Source organism: Ceratotherium simum, chromosome 2 (genome assembly GCF_057802395.1).
Source record: "Ceratotherium simum simum isolate JZ-2026a chromosome 2, ASM5780239v1, whole genome shotgun sequence".
In the NCBI taxonomy this organism is placed as follows: Eukaryota; Metazoa; Chordata; class Mammalia; order Perissodactyla; family Rhinocerotidae; genus Ceratotherium; species Ceratotherium simum.
The window spans coordinates 23,945,310-23,961,530 of record NC_141901.1 but is presented as its reverse complement, the minus strand read 5'-3'; the positions used below and the strand labels follow the sequence as shown (position 1 = coordinate 23,961,530).

The window sequence follows — 16,221 nt, the reverse complement described above, 5'->3', positions numbered from 1 at the left end:
ATTTTTGTTGCTAGTATATAGAAGTAAATTACTTTTTCTGTATTTACTTTGAATCCTGTGATCTTGCTAAATTTACTTATTAGCTCTATTAGTTTTTTATGGATTCCTAAGGATTTTCTATGTAAATGATCATGTCCTTTGCAAATAAAGGCACATTTATTTCTTCCTTCCCAATCTATATACATTGTTTTTTTTTTTTTTTTTTTTTGCCTTCCACATACTCTCTCGTACACTGTTGAATAGAAGTGATGGGAGCAGACATCCTGGCCTCACTTCTGATCTTAGCAGGAAAGCATTCAGTCTTTCACCATTAAGTATAACGTTAGTTTTAGTTTTTCTGTAGATGCTGAAAGGGAGGAAGACTATCCTCTACCCATTCTGGGTCCTCTCTGGCTGGGCTACAAATTAAACTGACATGAGACCAAATAGCAGGAGAAAATCAAACAAAGCTTTATAACATGTATACATGGGAGAGACCAGGGAAACTATTTCTCAACAAGATGGCGGAGGTTCTCTTCTTAAATAGATTCAGGTAAAGACAAAGGAGGATGTTGGGGGTGGGGGGAGCCAGCTATAGGAGATTATCAGAAAGCACAGTAAACAAGAGTATGCAGATTTAAGTCCTCACTTTCCACACTGATAAGAGTTTCTAGAGATAAGTTCATCCCCTCTTCTTCCTGGTACAGAGAGGGAGATACCTTTACAAATGGAGATTTCCCTTATAAATGTAAATATCTCTTATAAAGGGTAACTTCTACTTTTCAGAGCTTCTTTCCCTTCTGTAGTTTCTTAACAGTAACCAGCCCAAAATAATCCTCATGCCAAAGAGACACATTTTGGAGTGGCCAATTCTGATCTCCCACAATGCCTTTCATAAGGTTAAGTAAATTTCCTCTATTTCTAGTTTGCTAAGCATTTTAATCATGAATGGATGGATTTTTTTCAAATGCTTTTTCTGTGTCTATTGAGATGATTATACATATATATATAACATATTTATATTATATTTAACATATATTAAACATATTTACATATAAAATCATCTTGATGGGGTTGAGGGCAGGCCGTTCCAAGATGTGCCACTCTGGCATGTGGATTATTTTGAGCTGAAGACAATAAAGGCTCAGAAGAATCATGAAGGACATTTGACTTTCCCCCAAACTGCCTAAAAGAATTTAAGATAAGAGGCCTGTCCCCAAGACAGGCCATCACCATAAATAACTCTGGGTATCATAGACTGGGAGGGTCCTTGCTAGGCCCATTCTTATCAAAGTTCTGTTTACCAAACATTTACACTTGTAAGGGATATCTTCATTTGTAAAGGTTTCTTTCTCTCTCTGTACTGGGAAGCGGGGGGGATGACCTCATCTGTAGAAACTTGTCAATGTGGTAGGCAAGGCCTTAAATCTGCATAATAACCTTGCTCTTGGGGCATGCCCCGTGGCATAGTGGTTAAGTGCATGCACTCTGCTGCTGGCAGCCCAGGTTTGGATCCCGGGCGCACACTGATGCATTGCTTGTAAGGCCATGCTATGGTGGCCTCCCATATAAAGTGGAGGAAGATGGGAATGGATGTTAGGCCTGGGTTAGTCTTCCTAGGCAAAAAAAAAAAAAAAAAAAAAAAAAAGAGGAGGATTGGCATGGATGTTAGCTCAGAGCTGATCTTCCTCACAAAAAAAATAAAAATAAAAAAATAACCTTACACTTGTTTACTGTGCTTTTCTGGAAATCTTCCATAACTTACTCTGCCCACCCCCAACATCCTCCTTTGTCTTTACCTGAATCTATTTAAGAAGAGAACTTCTGGTTTTAGGGAAAGCTGGCTTCACAAAATAAGTGGCAAGTGTTCCCTGTTCTATTTTTTTTTTTTTTTTAAAGATTTTATTTATTCAGCTTTTTCCCCCCAAAGCCCCAGTAGACAGTTGTATGTCATAGGTTCACATCCTTCTAGTTGCTGTACGCGGGACTCGGCCTCGCATTGGACGGAGAAGTGGTGCCTCCGGGCGCTCCCGGGATCCGAACCCGGGCCGCCAGCATCAGAGCGCCCGCACTTAACCACCAAGCCACAGAGCCGGCCCTCCCTGTTCTATTTTTGATGAGTTTTTGTAGAATTGGTATTCTTTCTTCCTTAAATGCTTGGTAGATTTCACCATTGAAGTCATATTGGCTTCAAGTTTTCTATGAAGATTTCAAATTCTTTAACAGATATAGGGATATTCAAGGTCTCTGTTCTTTAATGAACTTTGGTAGTTTATGTCTTTCAATAAATTTATCCATTTCATCTAAGTCATCAAATTTATTAGCATATAATTGTTCAGGTAAGTCCCTTATTTTCCTTTTATTGACTATAGGATCAGTTGTGATGTGTCTTCTTTCATTTCTGATATCTACAATTTGTGTCTTCTCTTTTTTTCTTGAGCCCTTTGGCTAGAAGTTTATAAATTTTCTAAACTTTTTCCGAAACAATCACCTTTTCGTTTCACTGATTTTTCTCTATTGCTTTTCTCTTTTCTATTTCATGGTCTTGCTCTTCTCTTTATTTTTTTCTTCCTTATGCTTTTTTGGGTTTAATTCAATCCTCTTTTTCTAGTTTTTTAAGGTGGAAGCTTAGATTGTTGATTCACGACTTTTCTTCTTTTCTACTATAGGCTTTAAGGCTATAAAGTTCCCTCTAAGCACTGCTTTACTTGTGCCCCACAAATTTTTGGTATGTTTCAATTTTCATTCAATTCAATTTTTAAAGGTCTATTGTCATTTTAAGGAATATTGTCATATTCCTTAACTCATGAATTTTTAGAATTACGTTATTTACTTTCCAAGTATTCATGAATTTTACAGGTAACTTTCTGTTATTAACTTGTGTTTAATTCCCTGAGGTTACAGAGCACATACTATTTATATTAGTCTTTTTAAATTTGCTGACATTTATTTTATGGCCCAAAATATGGTCTGACTTGGTGAATGTTTTGTGTGCACTTGAAACAAATATATATTCTCCTGCTCTTGAGTGGAGTGCTCTGTAAATGTCAATCAGGAGGATTTGGTTGATAGAGCTTTTCAGGTCTTCTATATCCTTACTGATTTATTTTTCTACTTGTTTTACCAACTACAGAGAGAGGAGTGTTAAAAGTCTTAACTAAAATTGTGAATTTGTCTTTTTCTTCTTTTAGTTCTAATGGTTTTTACCTTATACAATTTTAAGTTTTATTATTAGGCTCATGAAGATTTAAAATTGTTATGCCTTCTTGATGAGTTGAACACTTTATCATTAAGTTTTGTCTTTCTTTATTCCTGGTGATGCACCTTCTTCTTAACTCTTCTGAGTACAGTTTTCATGGTATATCTTTTTCCATTCTTTAAGTTTTAACCAGTTGTATTTGCTGAATCAAACAAATTTGGAGACAGTGGGAGAGGAAGTTGCTAAAGATGATTCCTAGACACTTGGCTAATATAACTAAAAAGAGTAAAACCAGTCATTGAGATAGGAACAGCCTTATGAGGAAAATAAAAGTTCAGATCTTAATCTGTTCTGTTTTCAGTGGTAACTGGATATATAGGCAAAGATGTAGGCAACTTGAGTCAAATCCTAGAAGAGAGATATGCCTGGAGATATAGATTTGTAAATCACTGGGAATAAAGAACAAAGGATCAAAGACAAAATCCTGAGGAACAAGAACATTAGAGGTTCCTGGAAGAAGGGAAAAATCAGCAAAGGAGACTGAAAAGGAATAAATGATTCAGAGTGGCTAAAGACATAAAGGAGTTCTGAAAAGGTGGAAATGGTTAGAAATATTCAAAGTCTGAAAATATTGGGTAAGATGAGGTCATTAGAAACTTTTTTCAAAGCATTTTCACAGTGGCAGTATTGTGAAGGCAGATTGAAGTGGATATAGGAATGAATGGGTGATATTCATGAATGTGTGATGAACGTGTGAATACTGAAGCAGATTACTTTAAAAACAACTTAAACAACTTTGACAATAAGGGGGAAGGAGAAGGAAAAAAGCCACTATGAATGATGTCCTTTACCTTCCTCTCTGCCTGGCTAATTCCTATCTCTCTTTTAAGATTCAGCAATAGCTTCCCCTCTATCAGAAAACCTTAGCTAATCTTCCATTCTGAATTAGATGTGCTCTACAGCATTCCATATATACATCTGCCATGGTACTTACCACAATATATTTTAATTGTTCTTTGTTTTTTCCTACTGGCTGGTACTTGAGAGCAGGGACTCTCTTTGTAACTCCAATGCCAAATTAGCACGATGTCTGGCGCATAGTAGGTGGTGAATTCAGGTTTAATGAATGAATAATAGATAGGTTTAGGCATATGTAGGCTGAGAAGAAGGAGCCGGTGGTGAGGAAGAGACTAAAGATACAGAAATAAGAATTGGGATGTCATTGATAGAACAATGTCTTTAGGTCTGCCAAAGAGGATGGGTTTCAGCGCACAGGTGGAGTGATTAGTCTTACAAAAGCAAAGCATATATCTACATCTCAGATCGGAACAGGAATGTGAGAAGACGAAAGGATTGTTACTAAGGCCCCCCAACCCCCTCACCGCCCCCGCCCAGTAAAGAAGTCAGGGGCAGGTAGAAATGGGTAGGGAGGCAAGAGGAGGAGGAGTAGAGGGTTGAGAAGAATGGTAAAGACTTGGAATGAACGTTACGGGGAATAAGAATCCTGATCAAGGAAAGATAAGGGGATTGCCAAGCACTACATAGCAACCAATTGAAATGGGAAACTATTTTCGTAGTAGCTTTGAGAGGTCGTGTGAGTCCCCCCCCCCCCCCCCGCCCGAGCCAGAAGCAGGCTCCAGCTTTTAAAATCGGGGGCGGGGCGGGGGGTCTTTGGATTTTAAGGTTGATATAGGGTTGGTGGCTTGCTGTGGAGGTAGAAAGACAGGAGTGCACAGGTGGATGGGATTTATCTTAAGATTTTATTTATTTTATTTTTTCCCCCCAAAGCCCCAGTGGATAGTTGTATGTCATAGCTGCACATCCTTCTAGTTGCTGTATGTGGGACTCGGCCCCAGGATGAACGGAGAAGCGGTGCCTCGGTGCACGCCCGGGATCCGAACCCGGGCCGCTAGCATCGGAGCGCGCGCACTTAACCACCAAGCCACGGGGCCGGCCCCGGATGGGATTTATCTTAGAAAGAAGAAAGGCTTATGTCTGCGAGAGAGTTCAGATGTTGTTGTGGGTATTTAAAATGTTAGGACATGAGTAAGGAAGGAAAAAAGATGCTCAGTTAGGGTATCCCTCCATTCCTTTACGATTCCAAGTAAGTCTGTACACGGGCTGGGCGGGGGTGCGGAGGACCAGGCTCTCACCAGTGTGTCGTAGCCATCACAGCTCTCACAAAATCTAAGAGGCACCAGGAGACTTAGTGGAGACGTGTCAGGTCTCCGCAATGACCAGAAGGGCGGCGCGACCAACCTGATCCTCGCCGGCTTGCCAGTCCCACGCCCGGATGGGGATCAACGGGACCCGGCCTGGCCCGGAAGCTTTTCTCCCGACCCGGAAGCTAAGCCGAGCGGCGGAGGCGCCGCCGTGGAGCCACCGCCCCCTCCTCGCTTCGCCGCTGCTTGGGGAGCCCGGACCGCGGCGGCGCCGGATTGCCCTGATGATCCCCGGCAGGCGGCGGCGACAGAGGCGGCGGGAGGATGACCTCTGCCCGGGAGCGGGGTGCCGACCTGGCGCGTTTCTACACTGTCACCGATCCCCAGCGACACCCGAGGGGCTACACGGTGTATAAGGTCACCGCCCGGGTGAGTGCCAGTGTCGGGCGGGAGTAGGAGCCTGTATTGGGGCACGAGAGGCTGGGGTGGGGACACTGGTGTGGGAGTACCTGATCCCGGGTCAGAGCCTAGGGTGGGTCTGGGTGCTCCTAGTGCCGGGAGATGCGCCGGAGGTGGGGATTTCAGGAAGGCTGCGGTAGGGGCTGAGTGTGGGATGCCCGGGACTCGGCTGGAGGAGGTTGCGGTAGTGTCCCGGTTCCAGGCAGGGTGGGGCCGAGCTTCATGGTTTTAAATTGATGACTCAGCCCCAATTCCATTTAGCTTTCCCTTCTGAGGCTGAAATTTGCAGAAGTGGTTTTGCTTGCTTCCGAGGGAAAATGCAGATTAAAAAAATATTAGTTTATGTATTATTTGATATATGTAATAGAAGATATTTTTTCTCTTGATTGTTTACACAGCGTCAGGTTTGCACTGAGGCAGACAAGACTCATGAGAAGGATGTCAGTGTTAGGGCCACCAGCCTAGGACCTCTGTCTGGCTGTGTGTTTTTGCCTCTGAGTTTTTCATGGCTTACAGAAGGAAACTTAGGAGAAATTCTACTGAGAGTGTCTTGTGTGAGTTGTCTTGAGGGCACATTTAAAAGTTGTGAGGCTCCTTTATATCAACTAACAGATCCATTTTTAAGTACCCACTTTATATTTTTAAAGAGAGTTTTCATCTATTCTTGGAAAACAATAATAAAATTAATTAAGTATTATGTAATGTATGTATGTATGAGTATGTATGTATATTAGGCATTTGGTAAGCATCACTCAATTTAATCCTAATTTTAATGAGGAAACTGAGGTTCAAGGGAGTTCTATAACTTGGCCAACTTTACATTGCAAGGCAGTAGCACATGTGGGATTTGAGACCAGTTCTGCTTAACTCCAAGTTATATAAAAAGTTAAGAATTAACTCTATCATTATCATTAATTGTTAAAAAAGAGGTGCAGATAGTCGTAATAGTACAGTATACATTTGGAGGATGTAGTGATCGTATGTGATAGAAAGCTCAGCAAGTAGGCCTTGAGAAGAAACTTAGAGGTTAAGTAGATTTAGATAAGCAGAGTTTGGAGCACGGAAGTGGCACGCAATTTATGGAAGTGGTGCACAATTCAGACAAATGTGAGAAGATGGGATGAGCAAGTTTGTTTAAAGATAGTAAGACTAGGCCTGATTATTGCAGAGGGCTGTACTGAGCATAGAGAGAAATTTGCTACTCCCTGTTTGCAGGTAAGGTTGTTATATAAGTGGAATGTTAGTTTCAGATTATGTAAGAAATTTCTTAAGATTAAGGGGCCCTTATAATACCACTCTTGAGACCTTTCTAGTCATTGGGCCCTTCAAAAAATCTAGACTTAGTTTCCTAACGTAGTTTGTGGAAATAGAACCAATTTTAACATGCATAATGTTCCCCCCTTATTATAACATTTACCGCAATTGTATCGTATCAATCTGTTTGCATGTCTATGTCTCTAGTAGACTTAGAGTGGGTCTCTATCATTGGTATTTGTTTCCTTTTATATCACCTAAGGCAGTGGATGGCACATAGTGCCTAAAAAAGCATTGTCGAATGTTTTCATTCTAGGCAGCACACCCTATAAATGTTTAGTTCCAGGCACTAAGTGCTATGAGAGATACAAGGCTGAATGAAGTGTGGATCTCACTTTCAACGATACTCATAGTAGAAGAGAGCTGACTGGACTTGAGAAGTATAGTACAAGATAGAAAGGGTTAAATGTCATAAGAGACTACAGAAAAGAGCTATGGGGTTTCAGAAGACAGACTGCTTCAGGCTCAAGGGATCAGGGAACATGTACCAATTAAAACAGGTAGTGAGAGATGGGAAGAATCCAGACAGGTGGGATAAAACGAGAGGGCATCGTAGATAGAAGGGATAGAGCCCATAAAGGCCTGAAGGTGTGAATGTGTCTGTGGAACTTCAATAGGAAACACTGAGGATGAGGATTACTTGTATTCTTACTTTACAAAAGGAAAGGTTAACCCAATTTAGATCTTAAATATCTTTTCTTAAGCTGTCAACTATTTACTAAACTAACTTTTCTGACTATATAAATTAGAAGATAAAGTAGCACGTTGCCGTAGAACTAACCAAATCCATATAATATGCATGTTACATATTGCTGTGGTTATTTGAACTTGAAAATTGCTTACACTGCCTTTTTTCTCCTTGTAAATGTTTATGTCCTCATTTATTGCTAATGTTACGGCTTTTATTTTTTAATTTTAAGGTTTGAGGGTCAACATTGAGAAATACCTTAAAAGTAACTGTGCTTAATATTATAAAACAAGTAAAATATTTATTGTTTTTTGAGGCTAAAGGAGAAAAACATCTTTGCTCAGGAGAATTAACTGGGTAAGTAGTGCTCCCCTGAGAGAAGTTCATGAGAGAAAAATTAGGAATGTCTTCTGTATGTTTCCTATTACTGATTTACTTCTAGCTTTAAGGAACAATCTCTTTATTCTTGACCCTTGTGGGTTCTTTCTGTAGCAGTAGAATCAGAATCATTGGAAGTAGCAGTGTTAAATTTTGGGTAGCATAAGAACTCTTTTATCTTAAATCTCCTTTATACTTTTTTTCACTTCTCTGGAACCTGCCAGGCTTAATGACCTTGTGGTCAGTGAGCAAGCTTGCTAACAGATTTGCTAGTTAAATTCTGTGTTGCTTCTTAATTTTTACCTAGATAAAGTATTTCTATTCAGAATTGGAAAATTCTTCTGTAGATTTCCTTTGATTGTTTAGTTGAAGGAAACATAGATATAAAAGAACCATTAGCAGTGTTTTTGGTTGTTTCATCATGCTAAGTTTACAAAATTCTTATATTGTAATTTAGATTTCTCAGCAATATTAAGTGCGTGGTAATTCTTGCCCGTATTCTTTCCATGAGTATGGGAAGCAAAAGGTATGCTTTATTCTGAAAAGACAGTGCCACCTTATGACTTTATTTTGTTTATATCGAGGCATAATTTATATACAATAAAATTCACCAATTTTAAGAGTACAATTTGAAGGGTTGTTTTTTTTTGTGTGTGAGGAAGATCAGCCCTGAGCTAACATCCGATGCCAGTCCTCCTCTCTTTTGCTGAGGAAGACAGGCCCTGGGCTACCATCCGTGCCCCATCTTCCTCCACTTTGTATGAGACGCCGCCACAGCATTTCTTGACAAGTTGTGCGTCGGTATGTGCTTGGGATCCGAACCTGCGAACCCCAGGGTGCTGAAGCGGAGCTGGTGCACTTAACCGCAATGCCACCGGGCCGGCCCCAGTTTGAGGGGTTTTGACAAATGTATATAGTTGTGTAAACACCACCACAGTCATCACTGCAGAAGTTCCCTCATGCTCCTTTGCAGTCAGTCCCCTCTCCCCACTCCCTGTTGCTAGGCAACCACTGGTCAGCTTTCTGTAGTTAGAGATTAGGTTGTATTTTCTAGAATTTTATATAAGTGGAATTGTACGGTATGTACTTTTTTTGGTCTGGCTTCTTTAACTCAGCATGATTATTTGAGATTCATCTATGTTGTGTGTTTTTATTCTTTTTTATTGTTAGTCACTATTCCATTGTATAGTTACACTACAATTAATCCATTCGCCTGTTGATGGACATTTGAGTTGTTTCCAGTTTTTGGCTATTATGAATACAGCTATTATGACATTTGTATACAAGTCTTTGTGTGGACATGTGCTTTCATTAGCACACAGCCTTGTTTACTATAGCTTTATACTAAATCTTGAGATCAGGTTGTCTAAGTCCTCTTTCTTTTTCTTTCTCAAAATTGTTTTGGCTGTTTTAGATAGTTTGCATTTTCATATAAAATTTAGAATCAGCTTGTCAGGTTCTACAAACACACCTACCCAGATTTTGATTGAGATTGCATTGAGAATGTAGATCAATTTCTGAAGAATATTGAGTCTTCTGATCCATGAACATTTATCTTCCATTTATTTAGCTCTTTAGTTTGTCTGAGCAATGTTTTCTAGTTTTCAACATGCAGGTCTTGCACATACTTAAAGTAATTTGTGTTTGTTTTCACAATGTGAGAATACATAAGTCCTCATTTTACATAGCTAATATTTGTTGAGAAATGATAGTAAGCACTTATATGGTGCTTACTATGAGTCAAGCACTGTTCTAAGCACTCTATATAAATTAGCACATTTTTCACAGCAGCCCAATGAGTAGATGCTATTATTATTCTCACATTGTCAGTGAGGAAATTGAGGCACAGAGAGATTAAGTAACTTGCCCAGGGTCACACAGCTAACTAGTGGTAGAGTCTAGATTTGAACCCAGGTAGACTGGCCCCAGTCATAGTGCTTTTGATCCCAGTGCTGTGCTGCAGAATACCTATATTATAAAACACATTTCATTGGCTTCTTTGGGTGTACATATGGGGACTCCTGTTTGTTCCCTCAGGGCCCTTACTGTAGTTTGGCGAGAGTGATGGATACGTGGATAATACAGTGACTATGATGATGTGAACAAAGGGGAGCAAGGGAATGAATGGAAGAAGTACTCAGCTTGACTTGAGCCTGAAAACTGCCATTTCCAAAGATGCAAATAGAAACACTGGTTGTATTGCTTGGAGGGAACCTGCTTTCAGTTCCTGACCGTAATCTTCAGTGGCTTGCTTGTTCTTTGGAGGGGAATTTTTTGTGCTTGCCCAAGTCTGTTAGTATACTGTGTTCTCCCATACCTCTCTGTTAGATGCTGCTTTCTCTGTTTGGAATGCTCTTTCCTTTTGTCTTGGCAGTCCCTCCCCATCTCAAGTGTGTTCTCCTGGAAGCCTTTCTTAGGTGTAGGTCTCCATGTGTATTATATACTCCTCCATTAAAGCCTTTATCATGTTGTACTTGTCTGCCCCCTCCTCTGAGGGCAGATTGTCTTTTTAACTTTGTATTCTTGGTGCCTAGCACAGAACCTGGACTATAGAAGGGACTTGAGAGAAGGCTGGAAATAGGCAATACTTTTCTTTTTAAGTGTCATTTTTTAAATTAAAAAACAGTAAAATTGACTTTTTTTGTTATATAATTCTGTGAATCTCAACACATAGACATCCATATATCCACTACCATAATCAGGTAACAACAGTTCCCATCCCAAAAACCTCCCTTATGCTATCCCTTTTTCACACTCTTCTCCCCACCTCTTAGCCTCTGGCAACCACTCCTCTACTCTCCAGCACTATGTTTGTCTTTTTTAGGGTTTCATATAAATAGAATCATACAATATTTAATCTTTTGAGACTGTTGTTTTTCTTTTTTTTTTTTTTTTTGCGAGGAAGATTAGCCCTGAGCTAACATCCGTTGCCAATCCTCCTGGTTTTCCTGAGGAAGATTGGCCCTGAGCTAATATCTGTGCCCATCTTCCTCTATTTTATATGTGGGACGCCTGCCACAGCATGGCTTGGTAAGCAGTGTTTAGGTTGGTGCCTGGTATCTGAACCAGTGAACCCTGGGCCGCCGAAGCGGAGCACACGAACTTAACCACTATGCCGCTGTGCTGGCCCCCCATTTTTTTTTCATTGGGTTGCTTGTTTTCTTACTGTTGAGTTTTGAGAGTTGTTTATTTGTTCTGGATATAAGTTTTTTGTCAGATATGTGATTTGCCAATATTTTCTCCCAGTGTTTAGCATATCTTTTCGTTCTCTTAACAGTGTCTTTTACAAAGCAAAATTTTTAATTTTGGTAAAGTCCAGTTTATCATTTTTTTCTTTTATGGAGTATGCTTTTAGTGTCATGTCTGAAAACTCTTTACTAACCTGCGGTCACAGATTTTTTTCCCCCCAATGTTTTCTTCTAGAAGTTTTATTGTTTTGCATTCTACTTTTAGCTCTATGATCCAGTTTGAGTTTATTTTTGTATAAGGTGTGAGGTTTAGGTAGAGGTTCATTTTTTGCATATAGATATCCAGTTGCAACAAAACACCATTTGTTCAAGAAAGTAGCCTTTCTTCACTGAATTGCCTTTGCACCTCTGTCAAAATTCAGTTAGCCATATCTCTGTGATCTGTTTCTGGATTTTCTCTTTTGTGCTATACCACATTGTCTTGATTATAGTAGGTTTATACTAAGTCTTAAAATTAGGTAGTATGATTTCTCCAACTTTCTTCTTCTTTTTCAAAATTGTTTGGATTATTCTAGTTCCTCTGCTTTTCCATATAAATTTTAGAATCAGCTTGTCTAAATCTACGAGAAATCCTGATGGGATTTTGATTAGAATTGCTTTAAATCTGTAGATCAGTTTAGGGGAGAATTGACATCTTTACTATGTTGAATCTTCAAATACATGAATATAGTATGTCTTGCCATTAATTTAGGTATTCTTTGATTTCTTTCATCAGCATTTTATAGTTTTCAGCATACGGATTTTGTACATGTTTTGTTAGATTTATTCTTGAGCATTTCATTTTTTGTAGCTATTGTAAGTAGTATTTTTTTTAAAAGAATTCAGTTTTCAATTTTTCAATGTTAGTATAAAAAAATTTGGTTCATTTTTGTGTTCACCTTAACATTTCTGTGACCTTTCCAAAGTGACTTATTAGTTCTAGGAGTTTTGGTAGAGTTCTTGTTTTTTTCTACATAGGCAATCCATATTGTCTGGCAAAAGGGATCGTTTTATTTCTTCCTTCCAATCTGTATGTCTTTTATTTCTTTTTCTTGCCTTATTGCACTAGCTAAGACTTATAGTGCAATGTTGAATATGAGTGGTGAGAATGGACATCTTTGCCTTGTTCCTGATCTTAGGAAGAAGGCATTTAGTCTTTTACCCTTAAGTATGATATTCACAGTGGAGTTTTTGTATATGGGAGGCAGCATGTTTTAATTTTTAATTTAGTTAGCTTTTTATTTGGAAAGTAATGCATATTCATAAACATTTCAAGAAATAATTTAAGTCACTTTAAAGGAATAAAAGGACCTACTAAATTTTAAACCCTTAACCTCTTACATTATTACAAATGCCTGGTATTAAAGCTGTGAGAATTATTAGTGTTCAGTTGTTAAAACAATAGCTCTGTGAAGATTTCTTGAAGAAATACTTGGTTTTGGCTTAATCTGGAGATATTTTCAGCAAATGGAGTAATTATGGGGGTAGAGAGGGACATCAGTTTGTTGTAAAATGTATTTATGCTTAAAATTTTTGAAAAATCATGACTCAAGTTGTTCAGTTTTTTCTAGAGTCTTGTTTTATTCTTTCCTTTCCTTTTTCTGATTCTTAATATTAAGTACATAACTTGTGTACCAAAAATTTAGTTAAGTGGATTTTGAAAAATTCCTGTTTTCATCTTGTTTATTGACAACTTGTTTGCTCAGATATTAAGATTTTATGTTAAATTGCCAACTTTCTTTAACGTTAAGAATTTTGATTTTCCTTGAACTTTGATTGGAAAAGTTTCCCTTAGAGTGGTGCCATAATAATTGGTAAAATTTGAAGTGAGAAAAACAACTTCAGCAAACGTTTATTGAGTATCTAGAGGTAACTTGCTGTTATAGTTTCTTTATTCTCTCTTGAAATTTTGGGATTTTAATAATGTAGAAAGCAGCATTTCCTTACTTTCAACATATTACTGTCGTAAAAACTTGTTAGAAAGTTGAATGTCTAAAATTTGTCCCATTGACTTATCTATCTTATGTTGGACTTCTTCCACTCCAGAGAACTAAAAAATGTAAAATGTCTAATTATGGTTTGTGCAGGTGCTGTCTCTTGGGTCCAGACTACCTGGCTGGTGGGTAATAACTCGCCCAAATATTCTTGCCAACCAGTGACACCTGCAGCTCTGCAGGGAAAAGAGGGAGAGGGGCTGAGATGCAGGTGATGGGGTAGGGGGGAGGTTGAGTTTGTAAGGGGATGCTTGCCTGTGTGAGTTGGGCTCTCTGAGGTACTGTTCTTCTTGCCAGAGTTGTTTTTTTTGTGTGTATGAAGTGCAGTTTAAAGGTGTCAGTATATTTTTATGAAAGTATGGATTTTATGGAAGTCAAATGTCTGAAAGCCAGGGTTGCATGCATTATTTTGATGAATGTGCCATTTGGGTTACCTAATTACCACAATGGGAAATGTTCAGTATAGTGTAGCCTTACATTTTTGTATATCCTATTATACCTGTCCTATATTTGGAGAGTCGTATCTTTGAGAAATGAAGCGTGGGCCTGCCCCTCTTTTTCTTTTCTTTTCATGTTTGATTATTTGTATCTTGACGTTTAGTTTTTAAAAAATATATGTTACTCTTGTACTTTATCCTCGTAGCTCTGCTATTACCCTACACTAGCAGCTGAACACTAATAGTGAAGTAGCCATCAGAAGACTTGACATAATAAATTGCTCATAAAAGTATCTTCTTAAAATGTGTATTTAACTTATTTCTATTTGTCTCTAAAGGGATTTATTTTGTGATCATTTTTTTGTAGGAAATATAACAGATTTGAATAATTTTTGTTTTTTTTAATGTTTCTTTTTTTTTAGTATTTGTTGATTTAGTGTGTGCGTGTGAGGAAGATCAGCCCTGAGCTAACATCCATGCCAATCCTCCTCTGTTTTTGCTGAGGAAGACTGGCCCTGAGCTAACATCTGTGCCCATCTTCCTGCAGGTTATATGGGACCCCGCCACAGCATGGCCTGACAAGCAGTGTGTCAGTGCACGCCCAGGATCCAAAGGGCCGCCAGCAGCGGAGCTCGAGTACTTAACCGCTATGCCACAGGGCCGGCCCCAAAATCACTGCTTTAAATTCCAGCTTTTTTGGAATATATTGGCTGAATTTTTTTTTTTTATTGATGTTTTAATGGTTTCTAACATTGTGAAATTTTGGGTTGTACATTTTTGTTTGTCCATCACCATATATATGACTCCCTTCACCCCTTGTGCCCACCCCCCACCCCCCTCCCCCCACCCCCACTGCCCCTGGTAACCACAGTCCAGTTTTCTCTGTCCATGTGTTGGTTTATATTCCACATATGAGTGAGATCATACAGTGTTTGTCTTTCTCTTTCTGGCTTATTTCACTTAACATAAATTACCCTCCAGGCCCATCCATGTTGTTGCAAATGGGACGATTTTGTCTTTTTTTATGGCTGAGTAGTATTCCATTGTATATATATACCACATTTTTCTTAATCCTATATTGGCTGAATTTTATGACAAAATATTGAAATTCACCCAGAAAAAAATTACTAAATGCTAGCAATCTATATCAGTGTGAATTTACAGTATTTGTGTTTTAAAGTTGGTATTACTTGTTGAGATAGTTGGTAATATAGTATTAAAAGTTATAAAAATCTGAGTCTAAGGGCTCAATTTTGTTCATTTTCAGTATGATCATTTTCTTTTCTCAGATTTATGATTGATGTTCTTATTTTTCATCAGTTTTTCAGTCCCACTGAAGAGAATTACATAGTTAGAAAGAGTTGTTACTAATGGACCATTTGGGCCCAGCTCATGTTATTCTAACCCTTTTGTGTGTTTGGTTTCCATTTCAGAGGACACAGTCTTAATTTATTTAAATGAGATTATACATGTGTGAATGCTGAATCTCTTACAGTGAGGTGCTAAGTGGTTGAACTTGGTAAAGTATTTGGCAAGTGATTATATTTTTATAATGTAGTGGCATGGGAATCAGACCCGGTGTATTCTCCATTGACTTTAGTACCTAGCAGCAGAGTAGCACTAATCTTTGTTGAACGAATAAGTGAAAGACTAAAGAAAACCTAATGGTGACAGTGTTTTGTGGAAGTAAGTAAACTTAGTTATTGCTGAAAATACTAGAGATAAATTGAGGGATGCAGCGGAAAGAGCACTGGACCAGGAGTCATAAAATCTGAGTTCTAATTCCAGATCTAAGGGTGAATAGCCATGTGACCTTACAAAAGTCTCTGGATCTTGTTTCCTTATCAGTAAAAGGGGCACTCATAATAACCACCCCTGCCTAATTCATAGGTTGTTGAGGAAATAAAGTGAATCATTGATATAAAATGCTTTGCAAATGTAAATGTGCAAAATCAAGTTTTTTTTCCCCCATACCTAGCGCAGTGCCTTGAATAGTATTAGCACAGATATAGACTTTGTCTCTTAATACTAAAAAGGAGATTTGAGCCAGCCCTGGTGGTCTAGTGGTTAGGATTCGGCGCTCTCACCGCCGTGGCCCAGGTTTGTTTCCCGGTTGTGGAACCATACCACCCGTCTGTCAGTTGTCACACTGTGGTGGCGGCTCATGTAGAAAATTAAAAACTAACGATTAGGATACACAACTTTGCACTGAAGCTTTAGGGAAAAAAAAAAGGAGGCTAAGGAACGGAGTCTAGGACTGACTCTTAGAGTGCTCACAGGGTGTTGAGGGGTAGAAGGAGGAGGAGGAACCTACAAAAGAGAAGCAAAAGAACCAAAGAGGAAAGAGAAGAATCAGGAAAGCGTAGGCCTCCACTTTCCAGACA

At 38.8% G+C, this 16,221-nt stretch overlaps 1 protein-coding gene across 1 annotated transcript in view; it reads left to right on the top strand.

Moving 5' to 3' along the window:
• The first annotated feature begins 5,559 nt into the window (after nt 1-5,559).
• Nucleotides 5,560-16,221, top strand: part of RPS6KC1 (ribosomal protein S6 kinase C1) — a 178,245-nt gene continuing 167,583 nt past the window's right edge. Inside the window, exon 1 of the mRNA XM_004424901.3 lies at nt 5,560-5,769. Coding sequence (XP_004424958.1) covers nt 5,665-5,769 — 105 coding nt within the window. The 5' untranslated portion in view covers nt 5,560-5,664. The remainder of the gene's footprint in view (nt 5,770-16,221) is intronic.